General features: G+C 54.6%; 10 protein-coding genes across 10 annotated transcripts; 6 read left to right on the forward strand and 4 right to left on the reverse strand.

Annotated features, from left to right (window-relative positions):
• Positions 1 to 51: 51 nt before the first annotated feature.
• On the reverse strand, positions 52 to 3,685 carry QC763_309170 (uncharacterized protein). The gene is given in 5 exon segments (XM_062911368.1): positions 52 to 1,098; positions 1,158 to 2,000; positions 2,138 to 2,150; positions 2,218 to 2,276; positions 2,284 to 3,685. Coding segments are annotated over 5 exon segments (1,974 nt in total). The 5' UTR covers positions 2,368 to 3,685; the 3' UTR covers positions 52 to 123.
• A 233-nt stretch (positions 3,686 to 3,918) lies between these two features.
• On the forward strand, positions 3,919 to 8,069 carry QC763_309180 (uncharacterized protein). The gene is made up of 3 exons (XM_062911369.1): positions 3,919 to 4,273; positions 4,325 to 6,074; positions 6,135 to 8,069. The coding sequence occupies exons 2-3, from the start codon at positions 5,684 to 5,686 to the stop codon at positions 7,544 to 7,546; spliced, it is 1,803 nt and encodes a 600-aa protein (XP_062767396.1). The 5' UTR covers positions 3,919 to 4,273; positions 4,325 to 5,683; the 3' UTR covers positions 7,547 to 8,069.
• Positions 8,070 to 9,725: 1,656 nt separating this feature from the next.
• On the forward strand, positions 9,726 to 10,652 carry QC763_309190 (uncharacterized protein). Its single transcript, XM_062911370.1, has 2 exons — positions 9,726 to 10,114; positions 10,178 to 10,652. Exons 1-2 carry the CDS (start codon positions 9,780 to 9,782, stop codon positions 10,443 to 10,445), a joined length of 603 nt encoding a protein of 200 aa, XP_062767397.1. The 5' UTR covers positions 9,726 to 9,779; the 3' UTR covers positions 10,446 to 10,652.
• On the reverse strand, positions 10,136 to 13,567 carry QC763_309200 (uncharacterized protein). The gene is made up of 4 exons (XM_062911371.1): positions 13,151 to 13,567; positions 12,240 to 13,093; positions 10,627 to 12,194; positions 10,136 to 10,526 (listed from the first exon to the last, which is right to left on the reverse strand). The coding sequence occupies exons 1-3, from the start codon at positions 13,296 to 13,298 to the stop codon at positions 11,175 to 11,177; spliced, it is 2,022 nt and encodes a 673-aa protein (XP_062767398.1). The 5' UTR covers positions 13,299 to 13,567; the 3' UTR covers positions 10,136 to 10,526; positions 10,627 to 11,174.
• A 242-nt stretch (positions 13,568 to 13,809) lies between these two features.
• Positions 13,810 to 14,679, forward strand: PEP12 (SNAP receptor; the record flags this gene model as incomplete). The annotated part of the gene is made up of 1 exon (XM_062911372.1): positions 13,810 to 14,679. The coding sequence occupies one exon, from the start codon at positions 13,810 to 13,812 to the stop codon at positions 14,677 to 14,679; it is 870 nt and encodes a 289-aa protein (XP_062767399.1).
• A 228-nt stretch (positions 14,680 to 14,907) lies between these two features.
• On the reverse strand, positions 14,908 to 16,371 carry QC763_309220 (uncharacterized protein; the record flags this gene model as incomplete). The annotated part of the gene is made up of 1 exon (XM_062911373.1): positions 14,908 to 16,371. The coding sequence occupies one exon, from the start codon at positions 16,369 to 16,371 to the stop codon at positions 14,908 to 14,910; it is 1,464 nt and encodes a 487-aa protein (XP_062767400.1).
• Positions 16,372 to 17,032: 661 nt separating this feature from the next.
• Positions 17,033 to 18,859, forward strand: ALG11 (asparagine-linked glycosylation protein; the record flags this gene model as incomplete). Its single annotated transcript, XM_062911374.1, has 4 exons — positions 17,033 to 17,367; positions 17,430 to 17,565; positions 17,618 to 18,599; positions 18,654 to 18,859. The coding sequence occupies 4 exons, from the start codon at positions 17,033 to 17,035 to the stop codon at positions 18,857 to 18,859; spliced, it is 1,659 nt and encodes a 552-aa protein (XP_062767401.1).
• Positions 18,860 to 19,263: 404 nt separating this feature from the next.
• TRM2 (tRNA(m5U54)methyltransferase) lies at positions 19,264 to 21,120 on the forward strand (the record flags this gene model as incomplete). Its single annotated transcript, XM_062911375.1, has 1 exon — positions 19,264 to 21,120. One exon carries the CDS (start codon positions 19,264 to 19,266, stop codon positions 21,118 to 21,120), a length of 1,857 nt encoding a protein of 618 aa, XP_062767402.1.
• A 314-nt stretch (positions 21,121 to 21,434) lies between these two features.
• On the reverse strand, positions 21,435 to 24,042 carry QC763_309250 (uncharacterized protein; the record flags this gene model as incomplete). Its single annotated transcript, XM_062911376.1, has 2 exons — positions 23,940 to 24,042; positions 21,435 to 23,888 (listed from the first exon to the last, which is right to left on the reverse strand). The coding sequence occupies exons 1-2, from the start codon at positions 23,940 to 23,942 to the stop codon at positions 21,435 to 21,437; spliced, it is 2,457 nt and encodes an 818-aa protein (XP_062767403.1). The 5' UTR covers positions 23,943 to 24,042.
• QC763_309260 (uncharacterized protein) lies at positions 23,979 to 26,056 on the forward strand. The gene is made up of 2 exons (XM_062911377.1): positions 23,979 to 25,054; positions 25,121 to 26,056. The coding sequence occupies exons 1-2, from the start codon at positions 24,733 to 24,735 to the stop codon at positions 25,648 to 25,650; spliced, it is 852 nt and encodes a 283-aa protein (XP_062767404.1). The 5' UTR covers positions 23,979 to 24,732; the 3' UTR covers positions 25,651 to 26,056.
• The last annotated feature ends 147 nt before the right edge of the window (positions 26,057 to 26,203 follow it).

Genomic DNA, 26,203 nt, shown 5'->3' on the forward strand with positions numbered 1-26,203 from the left:
AGTTTCCTTTTTTCCCCATCCATATTTACCTTGTTGAATACCCCCCCGCCCCTTATTAAACGCCGCCACTTTCCCACACCCTCGTCATTATGCATACAAAACCATCATTACCCCCTTGGTTCCTCACCCGAAAACCAAACTAACCTCCATCTCCCTACAAACAGTCCTCCACAGCTCCTCCCTCTCCTCCCCCTTCCCCTTTGCCTTCCCCCCTTCCTCCTTCTCCTTCTCCTTCCCCTTCTCCTCCTCATCCACCCGTCTCCAAACCTCACCCACAACCTCCCACGCCCTTCCAATATTCCTCATCCCCTGCCTTCGTTCCACCTTCTCGAACGCCTCCCTCGCCAACTCCCTATCCCTCCCCTCCCCCGCCTCACAAGCAGCCACAAACAACGGCCAAAGCAAAGCCGACATCGGCCCCCTATGCCCAACAGTGGCCACACAATTCTTCAGCGTCAACCTCGTGTGCCTCCTCACAAGCCCATGCCCCCTCCCATACCCGAGAATGGTCCGATACAAGTAAAGCAAAGAAGCATGCCGGTACGCAAGCGAGTTGTGGTATATGCTTGGGATATTACTCGACTTCCCCCTGCTAGCCACAACAGGCACCGGGTCCGCTTCTGGATCATCATTCCCCTCCGGAGGCGTAAAGTCAGCAGGCAGCTGCGGCTGCCAGTTGTTCAACGCTGCCTCGATCGCCTGTGCCGTGGAGCTGAATTCTGTTCTCAAGACGGCAATCTTTGTCGGGGAGGAGTTGGACGAGATGGCGTGGTCGAGGGAGGATTTGAGGGAGGAGAGGCCGGAGAGTCGGTGGATGATGGGCCAGAGGGTGGTTGACATGCCGAGTAGAGTGTCAATGTTGCTCAGCGGGGAGGTGGGCGTCGCGCCGATGGGGGAGAAGGGGAGCAGGCCGCCCGGGGAGGGGGTGGTGCTGATCGGGGAGGTGTTGTTTGACAAAGCAGTGATCACGTCGTAGAACCGAAAGGCTCTCTCGAGAAAGACGCCTGCCGGGTCGAGCAGGTCGTCGGTGCTGCACATTATTGTCAGGGCGCCCTTTAGGTGGCCGGCTACGATGTTGGAGCGGCCTTTTTGGACGAGCTAGCATGCAGGGTGTCAGCACTGATCTGGAGGTTCCAAGACGTTGCGGTTGAGCTTACGCATTCATAATACACAAGCAGCATTATGGCCGCCAGAATGTCCGTCCTGTTGGCCTTTTCCTTTTGCGCAATCATCTGCGCCACGCCCTGTATGGCCTGGTTGTGAAAGTAAAGAGACTTTTCCGAGTTCTCAATCCCGCGATACTCGAGGTGAGCGCACGAAAGCGCAAGGATCGAGTTGAGCACCGGTGGGCTCTTGCGTGTGAGCGGGAGTATCAATTGCTGGAACGGATTGCCCGTCTCCTCGCGAAAGACGATGAGATGTGACAAGACGTTGCAAAAGTGATCGATCAGCGCCCTGCGGTTCGGACGCTCGGTGAACTCGGTAAAGGCGGGGGCGTGAAACTCTTGAAGCGGCGACGCTACAGAACATGGCGCAATCATGGCCAGGTCAGGAGGCGCCTTCGATGCAGCCCGTGGTGATATCGGCCCGGCGGCAGGTGAGGCCCCTTCATCGTCAGCGGGGGCATCGGCCTCCGGGCTTCCTCCGTTTGGCGATTCTTGCGGGTCCTGGTTGGGGTAGTCGTCCAAGATGTCGATGGGAGGGTACTCGCCGAGGGAGAAATGAGTGTTGAAGATAACAGCTGGCGGCTCCCCGTAACGCGTCAAGTCTTGTCCACGGTTCTCGACACCCCAACCGAGATAACTAGAGTTGTGACTGTAATAGCTGAGTTCAGATAGTCGTCGAGCTCCTGAGTAGTGTTCGGAAGATGTACCCGCTGCCGTGTGCGGCGCAGATTCACGTCGTTTTCGCTGTCTTGGTTTCACAGTCCCGTACACACACTCAACACCTTGCTCTGAGCAACGCGAGCAGGTCGGCCGTTTCTCGTCGCACTTCTTCTTCTGTCAAGGCTATTAGAAACACAGTCTGCCCAAAGACTGTAGGGCAACCAGACAAACCTTCTCTTTGCTGCATTGGAGTCAGAAAAACATATCAAACCAAGTAGCAGCTGTGTCAAGCAGGCAATGTGGGAACTCACCAGAATGTACAACCTATATCCCAAACATATCTTGTTAGCTGTCTGATGTGAGGGGCAAGTTAAGAATGCATTGTTCTTACCTCCTCTTGACCGCCTCTTGGGTGGCTTTGGAGGCGCCAGTCGCGTGTACAGCAACATTCTCACACGTTCCTCTCCTGAATCCGAGTTGACAGCTTTGGTCGTCGTTTCTTGGTGAGTACAAATAGGCTCCTGTTTATCCCATTGGGCATGGTCTGCAGGAGAAAAGGTAGGCCAGGGCGTCTAGCCCTCTTCCTTCCTCAGTGACGCGACGTGGATACGCGGGAAGTGTTGCTGAAGCTCTGGGGCTGAAGAGGTTGGCGTTGGAGTTGAGACGAGGACGATATGAGTAGAGAGCGTGATGTGATATGGTCACGTAGTCTGTACGACCAGACCGGGTGGCAACCCCTTTTTCAAGTATCAGAGGTGTGGATAATGGAAAACAGGAGGTAATAATGTACCAAGAAACTAAGCCCGTTTAAATTGAGCCAAAGGACCGAACGAGCGTGCGCCGGTCAGCTGAACACGCCGGCTCGCACACGATGAAGCTCTCTCGGTGTGAAGCTCCGGGCTTGAAGAAGAGAAGCGAGCGCGCAGACTGACAACACTTTCCAAGTGCTCTTTAGCAGGGTACTGGATACCCAAGCGAGGCCTTTCAAATGCCGTCTCGGCAAAGTAGCATTCTGGATGCCAGGCGTTGCACTGGCGATGGCAGTGTGGAGGAAAACGTGCGGGGTCTGGGGAACGGCTGACCGGGCCGTTGTTAGGCCATCGCTGGCGCCGCGACTGATCTGGGTCTATCGCCGGCCTGTCAGTGCTTGTTTCTGCCCAGAATATCAAAGTGGCAATCCTCGCTAACCATCTTGTTTTCCTTTCCCTGGAAGGCTTCGAACCAACGTCACTTGTTGTATGTATATGATGAAACCACCATCCCCCAAGGGCATGACTTGCGACGCTTTGGGGAGGACCGAGGTTTCTTCAGCACAGGGCACAGGGGCATGGGTACATGTACAGAGCGAGCTGAAGCTGAGTTCCTGTCACCTCATGAACCGGATGTCGTCGGCATGGCCGCATGAACGCATCGGAACTATATTCAAAATTTCCTCAACGGGCCGTCCAGTCTGCTGGGATGGACCCCAGACACGCAGTCGACCCAGGAGGCTAAGAAGGAAACGGATGATGATGTCGGGGGCCAGGGCAGAAGAAACATCGGTGTCAACGGATCGCAACGTCTTTCGGCGCCGCAACCGATGTTAGTGGCTCTGAGGTAGCATACGGCAGTCCGCCACGTCGTATCAAGCCGCCGTCGGTTGTCTTGGGTGCGCAACAATGAGCTCGAGCGCTCTCAGTGGTCCTCCGCATTTATCGATGGCCATGGTCATTTACAAGATCTGCCATGGCGCGCAGAAGCGAGGAGGAGCCGGTCATGCCATGCTATTCGTGAACGGCTCTCTTGATCCAAACATTTGACCACCATTTGCCGTAGGAGGGCTTGCTCCGGGAGAAGGAGAAGCCGATGGTGCTTACGTGCCCCAAAGGGGGGCTGACCGCTGTACCAATTCATCGAGATGGCGTTTTCTGTAGCTCGGTGTGTAGCAGAGATGTGACCAAGCAATATGCACTTTTCAGCCCTGGACGTCTTCCCGCAAAGATGTAAGTCGGTGCCTGGCTGCCTGCATTGTGAATATCGGATTTTTGAACAGAAAACTGCGTAATGACAGGTTCGTTGACTTGTTACTTCAGAGATCGAAATAATTGTGTGTGGGTGAGAGGGATGAGGGGATGAGTGATGTGCTGTGTGGCCCGAGCTCTCACTCCGCAAAAGGTCATGTAAAAGAAAGCCCCTCCCATTGGCTCAGAGAAGATCAACAGCTGGCCGTTGGGAATGACGGCTGGCTGCCGACCTGCACAAGGTGCCACGAAATTCCCCGGGTTCCGCTTCAACCTCATCCTTCCTGGTCAGTCCAAGAGGAGGCTTGCAGACGACTAAACCACACGCGCACTCGTGAAACAGAGTCACCAGCCAGCTGTTGGGATCTTCTGGGATGCGGCACCGCCCCACCAAGAATGCCGTTCAAAATCAAATAGGAAGGACAGCCTGCTAACGACGAAGCCAAGGTAAAAAAATTACGAAGGAATATTCCAGATAAGCGCTTACTATCCTCACAGCGTTGCGATATTGTCCATGCCCGCATACCGCCAGTGGAGAACTGCTCGGAGAAGCCGCCTTTTCTGGTGACCTCGTCGCCAGACCAGCCTCTCCATGACACAAAAGACCTAGGGCCTGCCGAGAAGACTCGGTCAAGTGCCAGGATTTCCAGAGCAGCAGAGGCAGCCGCCCTCATGCTTCTGGGAGGTCTCGAGGTCTGAAGGCTGGCCATTTATAGGTCCTGTTCATCCGTCGAGGGCATACCGATTACCCCGCCTCGAGCCTACATGGGCAGCGGGTGTGTTCTGCAGTTGGACCGCACACGGCCCAGCCATGGCGACGGACTATTGGTTGCCTCGTGCTGACCCGGTCGCATCGGCGCAGTCGTCTTGCGGAATCAGCAGCATATCGCAACCCTACCATTGCAAAAGATGCCACACCCTTCCCTCTCTCTTCTTCCCTCAAGCTCCCTCGACCCGGATGGGGGCCGTAGTCGGCCTTACTATCAGGCCAATGGAATCCCCGCGATCAATGGCAAGACGAAAGTTTGCTCGTCGTTGGGGGCACAGGCTCTGTGTTGGGCTCATGGAAGACGCGGAAGAGAGTGAAAAGAGGGGCTCCTGCGATATCTGCTCGTCGTGTCGCCATCAGATTGAGAGCGATGACCCCCCCTGACACTCATGGCGATCCTACCCAGAGGTCTGGGCCCATCGTCCTGTCCGCGGCCATTTGCTCTTGGTCCCTTTACATACGAACAAGTTGCAACCCAATAAACACTATCCCGTCAGACAAGTCAGACAGCAGCAGTCAGCGTGACAAGCAAAGGTTACCTTGATGTTCCTCGCCGTCTCCTTCTCAGCCCTACTGCATCCCACGTTTTCCCCCTCCCCCTGTGAGAGATGTCGTAAACCACCCCCCGGCCCCAAGCTCTAGGTCCCGATAGTGGCGCCCTGCACCTGTCCGTACACTCAGCTCAGCCCCCTCAAGGAACAAAAGCAGCTGCCTGCCCGATTCCCAATCACATCTAGATCACTCCCAAACACCCCCAACCCAAATCTGAGATTTGGATCGTTTTTTTGCGACACGGTGACCAGAACCCTCCGACCAGACGGCGACAAGCGTGCCTTTTGAGACGGCATAATCCTTCTCGAAGACTCGCGTTACACTCACACAAGAAGCATCCTGACGGCGCCATTTAAATTACCCCGGCCTGAAACCAATTGGTTGAAACATACGGGTCGGCTACACAGCACAGCAAAGCAGCCAGCAGCCAGCAGCAAGCAGCAGTCAGCAGCGGGCCGGAATAACAATCAATTCAAAGACACCCGGGCCATAGAGTCACAAGGATTGTGAAGGGAAGTAGTTGAAAAGGCGCCACGATGCGCGGCCAAGGCCTTTGGGAGTGCACCTCTTGTGTGGTACTGACCTTTTCGGCGCTGCTGGGGCAGGATGTTCTGGTCTCAGCGTCACACATGGGGAGAAACCCACTGCAGCAGATCCAACAATTGCAACAGCAGAGGAGGGATGCCGATGTCGTTCACAGGGTTCCAAAGGCCCAAATTACACCCCCACCGGTGGTGCGAGGCGATGTGTTACGGAGGCTGGAGGGTGCGACTTGCGCCACAGAACACCATATGTGCCCCCCGGAGATGAATGGCGGCTGCTGTCCAGATCGATATGCGTGTGCATTTGACTCGTGTTATGCGACTACAGCTGGGCCCACGACGGCATGTGGGAAGGCAAATTATTTTGTGTGTGCTGATTCTGCACGTGAGTAATAAACCGGCGCCAGTGAAGCTCAGGGGGTGTAATGCTAACATGGTATGATAGTTGGGGGATGCTGTCCAGTTGGATATATCTGCGGAGAAAGAAAATGCGAGCCACCTGCTGACGCCAGCGCTCAAGAGACCAACTGTCCAGCAAGCTACACCTTGTGCCCAGCAAGTGCCAGTTTTGGGTGTTGCAAAGAAGGCTACGCATGTGCAATCAATGGCTGTTACAAGACCGAACCGTACGGTACGACTGTCGTCCGAACATTTACATCGACTTCCAGCGGATCAGTCCTCCTCACGACTGCGACTATCACCAGTACTGCCACACCATCAGCTCCGGTAGGTGTGCCTGCCTCGGAAAATGCCAAGACAGTGGTCAAGTTCATCCCAACCTCGGTCCCCAAGATTGCGGCGATTCAGCCAACCGAGCCGGCGAGTGGCGGTGGGCTCAGCGGAGGGGCCATCGGTGGTATTGTGGCCGGAATAGTGATCTTGCTTGTCGTCGTTGTTGCCGCCGCATTCTTCATCATCCGACGTGTGAACAAGGTCCGTGATGAGATCGTCGAGTCAAAGAAGGGGGGATCAGACATGCCAAAGTCGCATTCCAAAACTGCATCGCAAGTCCATCAGATGGAAGTGGATGGTGGCCAGCTCCACTACAACCCTCCCTATGAAGACGACATTGGTATTGATTCACTTATACAAAGCAACACCTCTGCAGCTGGCACGCCTGCACCTTTCTATGACCCCAACAGCAACAACCGCGGACGGTCCGAATCCAACCCCGCAGGAGGCTTCACACCCTCTCCCAACATGTTCCCCACCTACGATGAACCCAACCGCTCCCGCCATGCCAGTCCGGAGCCCGACCCTGGATGGTTCGACAGTGGCAATGTGCCCCCAGGCGCAGGTGTTCAGAATAACCAACCCATGAGGCCGGCACCTATCCGGCAAAGCAGTGGTTCTCAAGGGGACGCCTACAGCAACTACCAATATACGCAGTACACGCCTTATTCACACAATCGCAACCAATCCGACGCCTCGGAGCTCTCAGCCGACGGCGGCTCTGACCGCGGTGGTGCTTCTCCTCATATCATCCCTGAGCTCGCCGCGTCTGGCGGATTTGCTGCGGAACTACCCGGCCAGCACGGAGTGAGGAGCAGGTCAAGCAGCAATACTAGCGCGAGGGGACAATATCGGAATCATCCTATGCACCACTCCAGACAACGGAGCGACAGCAACATGAGTGATGGGCAACAGGGGGTGCCACAAGGTGGGGCGCAAGGGCTAGGACTGAGCCCGCTCGACGAAGAGGGAACTGATATACATGGATACTATGGACGAAGAGACCAACAGGCTGGACAAACAGCAGCCGGGCTAGGCGAGGTGGAATGGGATATGAGTAGTCCGGTCGACCCGGGCTATGTTCCAAGACCATACCCCAAGGATCAGCCCGGTGGCGGCAGGTAGATTTGTTTCGTGACGCAACAACTGAGAGGAGGGGGTTTCGTTATTTCTGTTGCTGGAAATGGGCGGTAGGTGGCGGTAAAGGACAGTCGTTTCTGCATATCATACCCGAGTATGGATTCATGGCGTTTTCGTTGCACTGGGGGTACTGGCGTTTTCGGGTTCCCTTTTCACCTCGGACAAGAACACAACTGGTTATACAAGGCAGGAATGGCAAGGAAAGATATATACACTAGCAGGTTGCTTTTAAACCTGCGATGACGTCTTTTTCTGGGTGGCTTGAGTTCAGTCTCCCAAGTGCATTATTGCTTTCAAATACCTTCTAGTATATACTATACCTACTTTACCTACTTTACCTTCGTTGACAACAGCCATCACATCTTCCACCTCAAACCCGAATACGACGACCATCAACATACAAATACTACATACATGCTATTTTTAACCGGCTGGGTGTTTTTTGTCTCTACGCAGTATTAATGCTTTTCTCCCCCGCCCCACAGTTCGTGAACTTTTTCGGTAGCGGATATGCAACGTTAGTTGCTCTTCCGCCCTGTCAAGATGGATCATACACTATGTAGGTACCTGTATATCTCATTAGCGCGGGGGATTTAGACACGGCTCGCTTGTTTCTGAAGGTTGGCAGGGCAAGGGGGTGATCGATCAAGTGTGTGCAATTTATCCTGTATAATCCCGCCTCGCTACCCAAAGCTTGATTTTTGCGCGGGAATTGAGGACGGCAGTTGAGCCTCTTTGTTTTTTTGCGGACCATAGTAAACTTCACATGTTGTGGTTGTGTGTGTTGAGATGGCTGTGAAGTTGCCAATGTTGTCAACAACAGATGGTAACAAGGGACATGTGGTAGGTATATGGAAGGAACAGAACGGTTTGGATTTACGGATTGGTCGATATGCATTTCGCATTCATGCTGGCGTCCGATAGATGGGGGTCTAGAACGATATGGGTTGTCTACTTGCGATGAAGCCTCGTTCGTCACCGACAATAATATCAGAAAGAGACGAAGTTTAGACAGACACCAGGTAGAGCAAAAGGGCTCAAATCTGCATCGCCACTACCTACACAGACTGCTCGAGATACCTACCTATCCAGCTCACTGTTCATCCGCCTTACTCACCGTTTCCCCCAGGATTTTGAAACCTGGGCAGACACCATACTCGCAAGCTTCGCCCAGGAAAGCTCTCGGAACCAGGCTCCGAGAAAAACATACTGTGGCGTCACTGGGCATACTGGTATTCCTTCACACGCGCTCCCTCCCCACCCTCACCGTCACAGCTACCTACTGCCCGGCCTCCTTCCCTTTTTCTTTTCGGATGAGTGACAAAAGGTGATAGAAAGTTTTGGTTTTGGTTTTGGTTTTGGTTTTGGTTCCACCTTACCCGCTGCCCTGCCCTGCCCTGCCCGCCCCGGCCGCCCCTGGCTGCGCAACATTAGGTACATACATACATACATACATACATACATACATACATTCGGCAAGAGAGACCCGAGGACCCCTGGGGGGGTGGTTGGCCGGATAGTTTTCCGAATTGGATCTTGTTTTACAGAGTACATACATACATGATTTATTATATCCTGCCGCGACGAGGTTCATACCGGTAGATATAGGGTGTTTGAATATAGGGTCAATCAATACCGGCGGTTGAAAAGGATTTGTTGATTAGGTGGGTGTGTACAAAAGTCGTCCGGAGGTGGAATTGGGTTAGCTTCGAAAACACCCATCGTGATGCGCTCACTGTACATAGATGGGAGGGGGGCCTTTGCGTGAATGGGGGCCAAGTTGGTTTGGATGGTAGGAATGGGAAAAGTAACTGCGGCGCGGTTGGAAGCTTGGGTTTTTTGGTTGAGTGTGGGCTTGGCTTGGCTTGGCTTGGGTTGGGTTGGTTTGGAAGGGTGGTCCGTGGTGGTGGTGGTGGGTGAAGCTATCGCGAAAGTACCAAAACACAACCAGTCACATTGGTTGATGTGTATTTTGAGATTCAAAATTCCAACCTGTTTTCTTTGTTGATCACGTCGACGTTGCAAGTGAATCGATGATTTTCTTCTATCCTCCCGGACCTCACCGGACGGGAACCATCAACATCAGACCAGGGGCGAGAGAGAGGCACAGCACTCATCGAGATTTGATCTCCCCTTGCCAGCGGCGGGCATCACCAACACGTACAGTATTCCATGCGGGTGCAAGCCCCCGACTTCCATCAAGTGTAATTACCTATCGATGTCACCAAAAGGCACAAGCAAAACCCTCCCCATTCATATACCCATCCCCTGCCTCTCCTTAACCCCATCCAACCTCTCTCCCACCACCTCTTTGTCTAGGTGTATAACCCCATCCAAAATGAAACTCCTCCCTCTATTACTCCTCCCATTACCAGCAGCGACAGCCCTCTTCAACCCCGGGGGGCACTTCTACCCCCTCCTCCACCGCGCCTCCTGCCACGGCAACAACTGCAACCGCGCAGTAACAGGCACAGGAGCCCACCTCCCCCCCCTAACCCAACGCTCAGCCGATTGTCGGTCTTTTCTTCTCACAACCGTCACCCCAGCAGCGACGTATGTCCCGTCCCCCTCGCCCGTTTCCATTCCACATCCCACTGATTACAAATCCCAACCTAGGACAATAACAAAAACAGTCGAGCCAACACCCGGCGCTAGACTCCTGAGACGAGATGAACTGGAGGAAATTGAAAAAAGGAATGAGGTGATGGCGAGACAGGCAACGATAACACCGACCAGGATTCCATCCTGGGTTGGTGGGAACTGCGGGAGCGGGCCCGACGAGTTCAGGACGGGGTGCTTGTGCTTTGGGGTTACGGGTGGTGTTAGTACTGTGCCTAGGAGGACTGTGACTGTTACCGAGACGTTGGATTGGTGCGAGGAGTAGCTCTCTGCTCACTTCATGACACGGGGATGTGAGGAATTGGGAATGATGGTTATGGAATGGGGGCTGGAAAGGGATAGGTTGCTGTACATGTAACGAGGGAAGTTGTAAGAACGTTAATCGTAATAGAAAAACACGGATGAGGTTGGTTGGGGACGATAAGGTAGATGATGATGGCTCGTACCTGCTGAGTATAAAGTTGGCTTTGAACTGTATAAGATGTAGAATCAGATGTGATGCCACGTCTTCTTTCTTCTACACACACACAACCAAACAAACCCAACCATCTTTTCCTTTGTCATTGAAGTGGAACTCAGGTGTACACCTGCGGCGAAGGAAATCACACCCTGTTGGTTCACAAGCCCAAAGCTCCAAACTGTCAGCGTTGATTGTTGCTCAGCACGAGAAGAAACCAAAACAGTTGCCCCTAACCGACTTGGCAGGCAAAAGTGGAGGTGTTTCCAGCCGGTAAGTGTTATCAAGATTCAGTCTTACAGTGCTCTTGCTTCTTTGTCGTACAAGTATCAGGCGGTTTTCATGTTTGCAACTCTATCTTGCCCATGATAACTTGGTTCAGCATGAGAAGTGGTCCAACGCTGGATATCATTCTTATCGCTGTCACCAAACCCACCAAAACACCAAACCGAATATCAAAACCCATAATTTTACACAGCCTTACGACCATAATCCCGCACCCAAGTCTAAACCATATGTACACCCCCTCATCCCCTCCTACCTCAACCGCCTCCCCATCACCTCCTCCTCCGTAATCTTCACCCCCGCCGCCGCCGTCTCCCCCCCAGCCAACCTCAACCGCCTCCCCTTCACCTCCTTCTCCTCCTCCTCCCTGACAGCCTTCTTCACCCCGGCCGCCTCCCTCGCCAACCTCAAATCCCCCAAACTCAACCCAACATCTCTAGCATAATCCCCAAACCCATCCACCACCCCCCTCAAACTCCACCTCAACCCCTCCAATATCTCCTCCACCTCCCTCGACTCCCTCCGCCCCTCCACATCCGTCCAGCTAACCACCACCCCCTCCCTGAAACCCTCCACCTTCCTCACCAACCCTGTCAAGGTCCTCACCAACCCCGCCACATCCCTCTGCACATACCCATACTTGTCCTCCTGCAAACTCCTCACCGCCAGCCCACTAAGCGCAAAAGCAGCGTTCGCATACAGGCTCACCTCCCCAAACGGCTCCCCCAGCAGCACCTTTGCCACCCCTCTGCGGTACGTCTGTCTAAACGGCCAACCAAACGGGCTCTCTACAAACTTGGTCGCAAAGTCCTTGGCCAAACCCTCCGTGTCGTCCGTCCCCGTGGCCTGCTTCTGGGCCTTGATCAGCTCCTCCTTGGCAAACTCGGCGATTTTCCTCGCCCGCGGACTAAGCTGCGACGGCTGCCCCGGATCGGTAGCAATTTTCCCCACCGTCCGCTCGATCGCCTGCCGGTAGCCCCTTCTCTGGGGAGAAGGCTGAAAGACCTCCTCGTCTCTGGGGACCGTTTCACTGAGACGTTTCTTTTCAGGGGCCCTGTTTCGGTTGAGATCCAACGTCGGATCCGGGACGGTGGGTTTGCCGTACTTTTCGTAGTTGTCGATTCTTGTTTCAATCTGCTTGAGGACGTCGATGCAGATCTTGTAGATCTGGGACCACATGGGCCCGTTCTTGCGGTCAATGTCCTCGTAGATGGCCTTGCGGCGGTCGGGGAAGTCGCGGGCGATGTAGGCTAGTTCCCACATGGCAAAGCACTGGTTTTGTTAGTTTCATTCCTGATTGTAGAAAGGGGGCCATACCTGAATAGACAGCTTCTTAGCCTTCAACCCGTTCAGAAGACTGCCGTTAGGGTCCCTCGACTCCGAGGTGAGCGGCTTGTTGTTCTTAAGCGGGTTCTTGACCATGAACAGCGAAAAGGCTTCATTGCCAAGCGTCCACACAAACGTGAGCAGCACGCTGGTCCACAAGCACCGCAGGATGATGGTCAACGAAAACGGAAGCGTCATGGGCGTCATGTTGGTCTTGGGGAGGTTGTAGACGGGCCGAAAGAGCGACATGGTAAACCTCCAGACAAACCCCCGCAAGAAAACCGAGTACGTGATCATGGTGGCCGTGGTGGACGTCAAGGCCTGCGTCAAGGTGAAGACGACAATCTCGGGCAACTTTTGCGCCAGCTTCTGGAGCTGCGTGTTAAAGTCTCCATCATCGGCATTGGCCTTCTTGTCCGCCATCTTGTCCGCGTCCTGGGGTGGAGGCTTCGCGATGCCGTAGTGCAACCGGTCGACGTCGCTAAACAGGTGTCTGAGACCGTGCCATACTCCCACCAACACGCAGTGTGTGGTCAAGAAAACGGCCTTCTCGTTCAATCTCGCGCGATCGGCGTGGTAGTAAGAGATGTACTCCAGCCCTGCGTCCTCAGACAGACACCACAGGTAGACTTGACTAAAGGCCCACGCTGAAAACGCATACGTGAGAATCGTCTCGAGCGTGTTGAAGGACCGGAGGCTGTCGAGGAAGGTGGCAAAGGGAGAGCTCGTGGTGCGGACACCGGGGTGGTGTTGGGCGATCCGAAGGGTGATGATGAGAACGCCACAGAGGAAGAAGAAGAATGTTCGAATGCCGGCTGGGCCAAGGGGGAACCACGCCCAGAGGACTGTTTGTGTTCTTATGTTAGCTGATGTCTGATTCCCCCATACAAGACAGAACCAACATGAATCCCAACTGGCCAGAAGCAGGGCCTCCAAGTAGGCAACCACCAAGATCACCAACCCGCTCGTCGCAAACCTCCGCTGCAGCGCGGGTTGGAGGAAATCCTTGTACGGCAGCACCCTCACTTTCGCAGCCGTGGCACCCGCCATCTTGGAAAATTCGCAGTCAGATCCAAGATTTGTGTGCTTGACGGTGGTGGTGCAAAAACGGTGTCGTCGTTTATCGCTGTTGGGTATTAATGTCTGTCTGTCTGTCTGTTCTGTATTCTGCTACTCTCTGCTTTCCATTGGGGGGTCCTTTGTAAATAAAAAATACCAAGCCTTTTCCCGCTCTCCACCCAAGCAGCAGCCAGCACAGCGCACTGTCCACTGGAAGGACCCCAAGAACGCGTCAAGCTCTGCCCCACACCATGTCTAGATAACCTCGTCTGATTGGCCTAACTCTAGAATTACGTCGTTTGACAAGGGACCCGATCCGCTGAGCTGACCAGTGCGCTGGGTTACAGGCAACTGTGAACCACAAACCAACCTCCATCTCCAACCAAACTCCATTGGAAGTCATTGATAATAACACGCTTGCGCAATCATTTATCCCCCCGCCGTCGCTCTTTTCTTCCGTCTCTTTTCCCTCCCGTACTGTTTTCAACAACCAACAAAAAAAATGTCCTTCGACCGCCTCTCCGCCGCCGAGCAAGGCCGCTCCGGCCGCAACTACAACAACAACCAACCCCCCGCTCGCTCCTCCATCGCCGGGGGGTCCTACACCGACGACCCCGACTTCACCCGGCTCTACCAATCCCTCACCACCAACCTCTTCAAGCTCAACGGCAACAACCAGCGCCTGTCGGGGGAGATCTCCCACCTCGGCACCCGCCGCGACACCCCCCGAGTCCGCGAGCGAGTCCACGAACTAATCGAAGAATCCCGCGATCTCTTCAAATCAGTCGGCGAAGGCGTCAAGAAAATCCAGACGTGGGACGAAGACGTCACACCAACCCAAAAATACCACCAGCAGAAACTCTCCCGTGACTTCACCACCTCTTTAACAGAATTCCAATCCCTCCAGCGGACCGCGTTGGAAAAACAAAAAGCTTCTGTTTCCGTGCTTCAGTCCGCCCTCCCGGCCACGTCACCTTCCCACCAACCCCAGGTCTTGTCGTCCTCCCCCGGGTCACAACAGCAACTCCTTCTTCAAGAACAAGAACTCGCCCGCCTGGCACCACAAGACGAGGTTGACTTTCAGGAGGCGCTCATTCTGGAACGGGAGGAGGAAATCAGGAATATTGAGCAGGGTGTGGGGGATTTGAATGTGCTTTTTCAGCAGGTGGCGCAGATTGTGAATGAGCAGGGCGAGACGTTGGACACGATTGTGAATAATGTCGAGAATGTGAGGGATGACACGAGGGGGGCGGACAGGGAGCTGAGGAGCGCGGCGAGATATCAGAAGAATGCGAGGAGCAAGGCTTGTTGCTTGTTGCTGATTTTGGTGGTGATCCTGACGGTGGTTTTGTTGGCTGTGTTTTTGGGTTAGACGCGAGGAGAGGTCCAGTCAGGAGTTTACGAGATGGATGACACATGGATTTTTTTTGTCTCTATGATGGTTCAGGGTTTGGAGGGCGCGATTCTTTGTTTTGTACATTTTGTTCCGGCGCTTTGGAGTTTTGGCCTTGCGCGAGTAGCCTGCGAGCTTTTTGTCCTCCAAGACTCGCTTTCCTCTATATATACAGTGCAGAATTTACAGTCATATCACGTCTACCCTTTATTTCCCCTTCTTCTCCTTCTCGACCCCTCGAACGGCAGAAAACCGAGACACTGGCTTCGCCGGGGCCGGTTTCGTCTGCGGCGGCACCTCCGCATCATTCTTGACCACCGTAGCCGCCGTCGCCGCTCTTTTCGACGTCACCACCGGTGGCCTGGTAGTTGTCTCGGCCGTCTTCACCACCTCGACCACCGACTTCTTCTTCTCCACCGGCATGGGATAAATGAAATACGGCTCCAGCCTCATCCTCATCAGCTCCTTTGGCTTCTCCACCGGCCAGACCAAATCAAGCAGCCTCTTCGCCATCCAATTACCCAAGCTGGACGTGATCCAGTAAAGGTGCATCGCGGCCGGCAACCCAATCGTCAACGGCCCGACAAGGACCGAGAACCAAAAGTTCAGCCTCGCTCCCGTGAGCATCAGCCTCCGGCGGAACTCCTCTTTCCCGGTGAGCTTCTCGTCCGGGTTCACGACTGGGGCTTTACCAAACATCCTGGCAAGTTTTGTCTTGTCCTTGGGGATCGCGTTGGCGACGAGGACGGCCGAGAGGGTCAAGGGGAGGATGTGGTAGGGATCGGAGAGGGCAAAGTCTGGGATCCAGAGGATGCCCTCCATTGCTGGTTGGGTTGTTGTTGTTGTTGTTGTTGCTGTGGTGGTGGCGATGTCCTGGGCGGATGATGAGATGGCTTCGGTGAGGGAGTTATCTAAGGGTGGTGGTGGTAGGGTGGTCTTGATGGCCGAATTAGCCAGCTCGACAGGATCGGCAGCCTTTGCTGTGACCGGTTTCTCACGAAACCAGTTCAGTATCGACCCCAGCAGACCCCCCGTGGCGGTGCTCTGCCATCTGATCGCCTCGATGCCCAAGAGCCACACGGGAAAAGTTGCGAGCTGGGCTGCAATGATGCGCCAGGATTGGAGCTTCCACCGCTTTCTGAATTTGTTGTTGGCTTTGGTATGAAGCACGGGGAGCTTCTGGAGGAGATGGTCCATCTTGCTGGCTTTCCCTTTTTGTTGAGCCGTCTGCCTTTGGACTTCTTGGACGGCGAAGATCTCGGAGAGATGGCGCAGCTTGGCTTGTCTGTGGAAGGTGCTCTGGACGTAGAGGCGTGTGGGGAGGCGGAGGACCATGTTAAGGGAGATGGCGAAGAGGGGGATGGTGAGGTACCATGGGATGTTGAGGGAGGTGTGGAGGAAGAGGAGGTACTCTTGGGCGTTGTATATGGCTGTGTCGAAGGCGTTAATGAGGGAGAAGGACCTGGCTTGGGGTTGACTGTTGAGTTTGTGCTGTAATAGTCTAGTTCCTGGTCTGAGAGGTGTGGATGAGGCAGGTGAGGTGAAGGCCGGGTGGGAGGCTCTGTTGTGAGTAGCTAAGCTGAAGGCGCGGATAGTTGATGGGGAAATGGACAGAGCCCCTGAGCTCCGGACGGCCCGTAGACGGCCAATTGCTCTCATGGCATGGGCCATGGTGAGCGTGGGGTATCTAGCTAGGTGTGTGTAAAGTGGGAAGGGTGAGCTGAGAAATGTCGACCAGAAAGGTCCTGTAGCGAGACCCGACTGTTTCTTGGCATCTCACCCGCTAGAAGGGGGGCAGGGGAGCCCTGTAAGCCACTAAATCTGGCCCGTGCTTCTGGTAGCTGCACGGGAACGTGGGGCGTGACAGGGAAGCTGCATCGTACGTCAAGCGCCATCCATGCCTTCATCCATTGCTCTGACCAGCTTGCAGCTTACTGCGTAAACCTTCTTCCACCTCCCGTCTCTGTACACGCTCGTGACTTGAGCTCTACATTGACATTCTATCCTTTCGACTCTGTTGCCGGCCTCCTAGGACCTTCATATCTACTTATCCACACCCACCTGATACTTCATTTTGTTCCCTCAAACCTCCATCCAACAACTGGCTTGCCCGTTGTTTGCCCATCGACAGTTGAAAGCATAGCGCGCTCCAAGCTCAGAGCTTCCCTCCCGGACCTCCCTCCTCCTCCTCCTCCTCCCGGTGGTCGGCGTGCCACTTCGGCCTCTGAAACAGCTGTGCCTCTTCCCCTTTCCCACGATCCTGTCCCCGACGAGCCGAGCGAGCCCCTCACACGCCGTCAGCACATGAAAGAGAAAGTCAAAGTCTTCCGGAATGCCGTCAAGTATCTCTTCTCTCGCCGTCGTTCCCGCGCTATGTCTCATTCCCATCCTCGCCCTCGCGGGCCCGTTGCTGTTCCGCGCCGTGGGAGCTTTGCTGGGGTTGTACCTTCGCAAGAAGACGGATGGTCGGTTGTCGCATATCCTCGAGCTCACTGAGCAGGACGAAAAGAAGTGGCGGGAAGGCCGGAGGAGCAGCGGTAGCAGTAGCAGCAGTGGGAAGGATGAGGAGTGGGAGGAGGTGGACACATACACTGATGGGACGTCGGGGAATGGGGGCAAGGGTGAGGCGGACTGGGATGGTGTCGTGGGCTTCTTTCACCCTTTTTGGTAGGTCTACTTCTTCCCTGCACCACGCAGACTGGGGAGGATATGGCTAATGAGGCCTCAAGTAATGCTGGAGGTGGTGGAGAGAGAGTTCTGTGGGCGGCCATCCGTGCGACACAGCAGCGCTGGCCAAAAGCAAAGTGTATAGTTTACACTGGGGACCATGATGTGAACAAGGACGCCATCCTGTCTAGAGTCGAGGTATGCCACCTTTGGCTTCTACATCTGCTGCCGTCGTTGCTAACCTGGTCAGAACCGCTTCAACATTCACCTCCACCCTCCCACCGTCAATTTTCTCTACCTCACCACCCGCCATTGGGTCCTCGCCTCCACATGGCCGCGCTTCACTCTTGCCGGCCAGTCTTTTGGTTCCCTCATCGTGGCCTGGGATGCCTTCAGTCTTTTGGTTCCCGACATTTTTGTTGACACCATGGGCTACGCCTTTGCGCTTGGGCTCTCCAAGTTTTTGTTTCCCGAAATTCCCACGGCCGCATACGTGCATTATCCCACCATTTCTACCGACATGCTCGAATCTCTTGATCCCACCTCCACCGTTGGCTCTCAGGGGGTCCACGCCGGCCAGGGCACCGGCACTCGTGGCAAGGCCAAGAAGCTGTACTGGAAGCTATTCGCCAAGGTCTATTCCCATGTTGGGGCTTCTGCAGACGTGGTTATGACCAACTCTACCTGGACTATGGGTCACATTCAGAAACTATGGGGTCCCTTGAGAAGATCTAACAGGCCAATTGCTGTGGTGTATCCTCCGGTGGCCGTCAGTGAACTCGAGCAAGAAGTCGAAGTCTCCCCTCAAAGCGAAAAGAAGAGGGAAAAGGTGCTGCTATACATTGCGCAGTTCCGACCAGAAAAGAACCACCAGCTTATCCTCCAGGCCTTTGCCGAGTTTGTCAAGACGAGCAAGAGCCCGGCGGCCAAGGAGGCAAAGCTGGTGTTGGTGGGCAGTGTAAGGGATGATCACGACTCCAAGAGGGTGTATCAGCTCCGGTTGCTGGTGAACGAGCTGCACATCAAGGCCAGGGTGGAGTTTCATCTGGATGCGAGCTGGCCTGAGATCTTGGAGTGGCTGAGGAGGGCAAGCGTGGGCGTGAACGGGATGTGGAATGAGCACTTTGGCATCGGGGTGGTGGAGTACCAGGCTGCTGGGTTGGTGAGCGTGGTGCATGATAGCGGGGGGCCGAAGATGGATATTGTTGTGGACGTCGAGGGGGGGTTTACTGGTAAGTGCAACAGGGCGACACACGGGAAGAGTGGTGCTGATGATGTGGTGACAGGCTTCCATGCTACGACTCCGAGCGAGTTTGCTGAGGGGTTTGAAAAGGCGTTGAGCTTGGAGAACCCGTTGGAGGTGAGGCTGCGGGCGAGGGAGAGTGCAAAGAGGTTTACCGAGGAGGAGTTTGTGAGGAGGTGGGTGAGGGAGATGGAGCCTGTTATCGGCCTGAACGAGTTGAAGGTCACGACGGAGAAGAGGAAGGTGTAGGGGGCTTAATTTTGCTTGCGACAATAGAATACATGGATACCCTTTTTTCCTGAAGTCATTAATGGTGGGATGGGCTGAAGGGGATATGGTGTTGAAAGGGGGGCTTTATTATGATTGATTTTGTTCACATCTCATCCTTGGGACATTGATTGCAGTGAATGAAGGGATCAGGGGTGACATCTAGATCAGGAATGGTCCGTGCGCACCCAGGTTTCAACCACTGACTGGTAGGTAAACTCTGCATTTCTCATCTCAAACTCATATCCAAACTCGAAGAGGAAACTTGCCTCGACCACAAATCACAATCCTGCCTTCTGCAGGTACATGCAAATTCAGACGAACCCATCGCAAAAGATCAACCGGGGCTCGGATTTATCGCCAAACCAGCAGCACACAAAAATCTCATGCGATTTGGCGCCATCAGAGTTTTTTCGAAGGGACCTTCTCTCGGCACTTTTTCCAAAACTTCAGCCTCGCTGCGCTATAGCAGCCAATCATATTCAACCAGATTCTGCTTCACAACCTCGACCAGTGTCAAAATGGCTTCCACGTCGGCACCTGCCGCGGCTGGGGGTGGTGAAGGAGTCCAGCAGATCGACAGCTACAAGCTCCAACATCAGCAACAGAAGCAGCAGACAGGAAAGAGACCATTTCCGAACGGCCAAGGCGGCGGTGGAAAGGGTGGACGTGGTGGCAAGTTCAAGAAGAAGGGAAAGAAGGCGAAGCCGCCTGCCGAGGGTGGACACGATGAGGTCCTCCGGCTTGATATTGAGGCTCTGATGGCCAAGAGCAGGAACGAGGCCGCCGAGGGTGCTGAGGGTGAAGAAGCTTCCGCCGAGGAGGAAATTTTGCCAGAGCAGGGGAGCGAGGTTCTTGTCGAAGTTGTGGCGTTGTCTTCCACCGGTGACGGCCTGGCAAAGATGAAGGGCTCTGATCGCATCTATGTCGTCCCGTTCGCCGTTCCGGGAGATATGGTCACGGTCAAGGCCTACCGCCACGAAGAAACCCACACCGTCGCCGACTTCATTTCTGTGGTTGACCCCTCTCCCCTCCGCGACGACAGCCGCATCCAGTGCAAGTACTTCTCCAAGTGCTCCGGCTGCCAGTTCCAAATGCTCGACTACGCCGAACAGCTCCGGATCAAGAGGGAGACTGTCGTCAAGGCCTACAAGAACTTCTCCCAACTCACCCCCGAGCTCGTCCCCGAGATTTTGGACACCATCGGCTCCCCTCTGCAGTATAACTACCGCACCAAGCTCACCCCTCACTTCGACGGGCCCTGGAACAACCCCCGCCGCGGCCCGAAGAAGCATCTCGAGTCTTGCCCACCGATAGGCTTCACCCCCAAGTCAGCCCGCAAGGTAATGGACATTGAAGACTGCCCCATCGCCACCCCCGCCGTGAGGAAGGGTCTCACGGCCGAGCGTGAGCGGATGAAGACCGAGTTCTCGAAATACTCCAACGGCGCCACGATTCTCCTGCGGGAAAACACGATCCGAGTTCCCGCCGGGGGTGAAGCGCCCTCTGACATTCCCTCCGATGCGGTCGTTGTCCGGACGCCGGGGTACACCGACTACAAGACTCACATCACGGACAACAACGCCACGAGCACCGAGCACGTTGACGACTTCATCTTCACCAACCCGGCCGGTTCGTTTTTTCAGAACAACAATTCCATCTTGTCGCCCTTTACGCAGTACATTAGGGATCACATTTTGCCTCCTGCCAATAAAGAGGGGATAAAGTACCTCATTGACGCCTACTCGGGCTCGGGGCTTTTCACCATCACGCAATCAGCTTTGTTTCCGGGGGGGAGCATCGGGATTGACATTGCCGAGGGCTCGATCGCTTATGCTAGGAAGAATGCAAAGTTGAACAATCTGGACGAGGGGCAGTGCAAATTCATTGCTGCCGACGCGCCGGAGCTGTTCAAGAGTGTGGAGGGGTATAACCCGGACGAGACGGTTGTGGTGCTGGATCCGCCGAGGAAGGGGTGTGACGCTAGCTTTTTGAGCCAGCTGCTGAGGTTTGGGCCGAGGAGGGTTGTTTATGTGAGCTGTAATGTGCACACGCAGGCGAGGGATGTGGGGGTTTTGGTTAGGGGGGAGGTGGAGGGGGTTGTTGATGATACGGAGGAGACGGACGGGACAGAGAGGAAAAAGACGAGGTATGAGATTGAGAGCTTGAGGGGGTTTGACTTTTTTCCGCAGACGGCTCACGTTGAGGGGGTGGCGGTGTTGAACAGGGTTGAGGAGAGGTAGACGGATGTAGGGGTGGGATTGTGGAGTTATAAATAAAAGCTTTGTTGTTTTTGTGTTATTCTTCACGAGAGATGTGTGGTCTTGAGTTGTGTATTCCACACTGAGGTTCCGTTCAGTTGAACTACTTGCGCAGAGTCTCATGCATCAAAGTGGATTGACTGCAATATTTCATTTCTAGCACGCCATGCATGGTATCCACGTCTGTAGCTATACACCGGGGTATCGTCCTTTCATAATCATAATCCTATCCCTTACAAGAGCCCTGACAAACCCAACAATTCAACTCCTTTCCCACACACACACACACACTCCTTTTACCCAAGCACAACCCCTTCATACTCCCCCTCACTCAAATACCTCCCAAGCAACCCCTGCAGCACCGCCTTCGACTTCTGTATAGCCGGCACGACCCCCTCAATCTGCCCCAAATTCCCCCTCAAACTCTCCATATGACTCCCAATCTGCCTCGCCAACCCGATCACCTCCTCCTCCCCCTCCTCAATCCCCTCAAAGACTCTCCCCTTCACCTCCACCCTTTCCCTCTTCACAACCTCCAACCCCTTCTCCCCACCCCGACTGGCAGCCCGTTCCCTCCGCCCAGGAGCAAGCACATGATCCCTCCTCCCTCTCTCCCTCCACCCCCTAGCCTGCGCCCTCGCATTCTCCTCCAACCGCCTCAGATCCCTATAATCCCTCTCCAACCCCGCCTCCTCTCTCTCCTTCTCCCGTCTCAAAACCTCAACGCTATGCACCAACGGCTCCAGCTGCCTCTCCAAATGCCTGCTCGCATCAATCACCTTTTCAAAATTAACCTCTGCCTCCTGCGCAGAAATCGCCACCCCCTTTGTCGTCTTCGTCCCGATCGTCGCCGGAGGAAAAGGGATCCCTTTTACCAGTTTAGAATGCAGTCTACCAGCAAAAGTCCGGAGGATCGTTTGCGAGGCGGTGTACCTCGCCGTGTTGTTACCTCCGATCGACTCAAGGATGGGGATGTACGAGTCGAGGATGAGGCTGTCGACTGTTGAGATGGCGGGTTGGTCTAGGGGTGTCCATTTCGAGCGGATGGTGGAACGGGGGATGTGGAGGGTTTTGGGGGCGAGGTGCCGGTATGGGGCTGAGGATAGGGGGTCGGTGGGTTCTTGTTCTTGTTCTTCTTCTTCTTCTTCTTCTTCTTGTTCGGTCTCGGGTTGGGGTTGGGGTTGAGGTTGAGGACGGTCCTTCTTTTTGGAGGGCTTATGGTTGGTGGTTTGGTTTTGAGCTTCAGAGACGGAAATTTCAACTAGGGTCGCTCTAGGTCCTTTCTTGGATCGCTTCTGCGGCTCCGAGGGCTGAGGGGATGGCTCAGCAGCGGTTTCGGCGCTTTTTCTGCCTCTGCCTCGTTGGCGAGCAGAGGGCTGGCTTTCGTCTTGGGCGTCTTCTTCCTCTTGTCCAACCACGCGACCGGGTCTGCCCCTGGATTTCGAAGCGTTCTTGGCGCTTTTACCCTTTTGTTGAGACTCAGGCTCTGCGGCAGCCTCTTCGCGAGACTCGTCCTCGTTGGAGCCTCGACCTTTCCTGCGTTGTCTGCCGTCGGTCTCTGCTGGCTCTGCATCTCTCATTTCTGTATCTTCCTGAGATGCGGGAGCTTGGTTCTTGCCAGGCCGGCCCCTTGCTTTTGGCTCTTCTTGCTGTTCCTGCTCCTCAGCATTTCCAGCTGCTTTGGCTCTCTTTCGTGGCCTGGTCTCAGTAGGCTCTGGCTCCTCTGATTCGACATCATGATTCTTTGCTGGACGTCCTCTCTTTCGCCCGGTATTTGGCGCCTCTTCGGGTGCCGCCGCTGCTGCTTGTTCGGGTTCCTTTTCGGATTCCGGGGCTTTTGCTTTGCGTCCTCTTTTCTTGGGCGCTTTCTCTGCCGGCTCTTCTACCTCCTCAACCGTCGCTTCTTCCTCATGTTCAGCCTCCTGTGCCCGTGCCGGCCGTCCTCGTCTCTTGGGTGCTATTTCTGTTGATTCTTCCGCCTCCTCGGTGGTTGGATCTGCTTCTAGTTCAGATCGAGCAGGTCGCCCTCTTCTCTTGCGTGCCGGGTGTGATGTTTCCTCGGCCTCCGCAACAACACTTGTCTCTCCTGCTGGTTGCTTGATCTCTTGAGTTCGTGCTGGACGCCCTCTTCTCTTGGGCTCTGTTGCTGTTGACGCTTCAGCCTCTTCAACGAGGGATTCCTGACCTGGTTCGGCCTCTTTTGTCCGACCGGGGCGCCCTCGTCTCTTTGGTGCTGTTGCTGCTGATTCATCGACCTCCGTGCTCGCCTCGTCTACCACTTCCTCAGCCCGTCCTGATCGAGCTTTCCGCCCCCGTTTCTTCGGCTCCATACTCGAGATTTCTTCAGTCTGGGTCGCAGTTTCCTCGGTTTCCGGCTCAACTTCTTGGGCTCTCGCTGGCCGACCTCTCCTCTTTGGTGCTGCTTCCAAAGTATCTGTCGGCGGAGTCGATTGTTCTTCGGCTATTGAGCCTTCACCCACCCCCGCCGTTTCAGCATTTTTCTTTGGTCTACCCTTTCGTTTTGGTGCCCCCTCTGGCGCTGGTGATGGCTCTGGCGCAGGCTCTTCGGGTGATGAATCATCGCTCTTTTGCGGTCTGCCTCGTCTTTTTGTTGTCGTTCGAACCTCGGCGTTGTCATTACGATTGGCCTGCAAAACAGCTTCTCCTCCACGTAGGGACACGTCCTCGTCGGGGTTCGACGCGCCTGCTAGGCGACCGCGCTTGCGCTTTTGATTTGGTTCGTCCGGCGCCTATTCTGGGAATTAGCAATTGACTTTGACACTGAAAAAAACAATACACACCATAATGATGGAAAATACCCAAGCGCCGGCTCAATGCCTGTTTGCTGGTGTTTGCAAACGGATTTGCTGTGCTACGTTGATTCTTCAAGCCCCTCGAAGCGCAACAGCCACAGCTTGTGACGCGACTGTACCAAATCTCGACCCCACCGCGCAGCCCCCCCTGTCCGTGCCATGTGTGGCTGGAGTTCTATTGCCCCATGCACTTTGTTGCCCGGCGGACAGCTGTTTACCCCAAGCTGGCGGACCGTCGCGAGACAAGTTGCTCTCCTATCTCTAACCGAAACAGGCTTAACTGGTCATGACACCTTTTTACCAACAACTCTGTTCAGGGTCACAGTGAAGATATCCCAACATTCGTAATATTAAACAAGCGAGGCTAGACTAGACAGGGCACGCGTCCATCAGGGGACCAGACCGGAACAAGGGTAGTTTCACCACATCTCCATCTTTTCGCGATCCCCATTTGCGACGAGTTCTTCTTGTTTTCCGTCGAGAAGAAGGTGTGACTTTTGCCAGGCCGCTGCTTGTTTTCTCCATCTTCTCCTCTCTGCACGTCAGACCACCCCTCATTCCTGGCTCCTCCTCCTCCTCCTCCTCCTCCACACCTCACCTTTCCCTCCCATCATCTTTCTCAGACTTTTTGCGCCATCTTCTCTCGTGGACAGCTGTCAAGAAAGGGCCACACTTCTGCTTCCATCATTTCTGGCGACACTGTTGCAGTCATCGTTTTTGATTCACCGAGACGACTATTGGTAATCCACCCACACACACACACAAATACACATCACAAACAATGCGCTTCTCAACAGCAACCGCGGCCCTCGCGGCCCTCGGCCCCCTCTCCGCCGCCGCCGCCGAGTCCCCCTTTGAGCAATACAAAGCCAAATTCCAAAACTTCCTCTCCAGCTTCTCCGGCAGCGCGGGCATCCCCGAAGCGGCCGACAACGTCCAAGTACCCATCCCCAAGCCCAAGAGCAAGACGGTAGAACCCAAGAAGATCGACACCTTGACTCTGGCCAACTGGAAGGACACGCTTTACGCTCCCGTCCACGCCGAGGCTACCATTCCCGAGGAGTGGCTGGTGCTCATCACGGGCGGGAACAAGACTTGCTTTGGTAATGCGCCCCTTTTTCACTCTCTGTCCCCAAACTACAGTCAACTGACCCCTATGAAATTTCCAGGCCGCTGCGACAAACTCGACACGGCCTTTTCCCAATCGGCACTCAAACTCGCCTCTCTCAAACCAACCCCCGATAATCTCCACCTTGCCAGTGTGAACTGCGACGACGAGCCTGTCCTCTGCAACTCTTGGTCTGCCTCCACGGGCGTGATCTGGCTGTTTGAGATTCTCCCTGCCCCTACCGAGACAGGGCTGTACGTCAAGCGCCTCAATACGACGACTGTGACCTCGCAGGACATTGTCGACGCGTATGTGGCTCCCAAGGAGGAGTGGACCAAGGTGGAGAGCGACAGCTACTTTCACCCTATTGATGGGTTTTTTGCCAAGAATGGCCTCGCGGTGCCGCTGGGGTGGTTTTTCTGGGGGTTGAATGCTGTGCCGAGCTGGGTTATGATGTTGGGCGTGAGCTTTGTTTCGAGGTCGATGATGAACAAGAGGGTCGAGGGCATGGCTGGGGGCCCGAGGGCTGGTGCGGGTGCCCCTGCTGCTGCTGCGCCGAGGGGGGCTGCGCCTGGGGATGCTCGGTCATAAGGAGAGAGAGTAAGGGGTTTGTTGGTAGGAAAGGAGTAGTAGCTGGTGTTTGAAAGGGTAGTTTTATGGTAGTGGGGTGTGTGTAATAGTGTGTCCCTGAAGAGAGCAGCGCTGGAAACATAGCGTTTGGGGTTTCTTGTTTCTTTTTTCTTCTCTCTCTTTTTTACTTTTATTTATATATCAGAGGCTGGGAAATATGGGATCTGGTGGGCGATGGAAATGGAAATCGGTTTTATCTGAGACAAGAGCGCACTTTTTAGGGGGGCACACCCTGCCCACAAAATGATTGACACAGCAAAAAGTAAGTTGGCCCCTGTGATGTTGTAAACCATGCCTCGAAAGTAAATTAATAGGCTTTTTAAACATTTTAAAGGCCTATTTCATCGTCTTTAAAGGCCCTTTGATTATCTTTAAAGGCCTATTGATTATCCTTCAAGTTGTAGTTTGCAGTATAACATGGGCTAACCAACCTATTTGTGTGCCAATCATTTTGGGGGCAGGGTGAGGTGGGGGGTTAGGTGTCAGGGCGTGCGTGCTGCTCATCTTCGAAATA

The sequence above is a fragment of the Podospora pseudopauciseta genome, chromosome 3 (assembly GCF_035222475.1).
Source record: "Podospora pseudopauciseta strain CBS 411.78 chromosome 3, whole genome shotgun sequence".
NCBI lineage: Eukaryota > Fungi > Ascomycota > Sordariomycetes > Sordariales > Podosporaceae > Podospora > Podospora pseudopauciseta.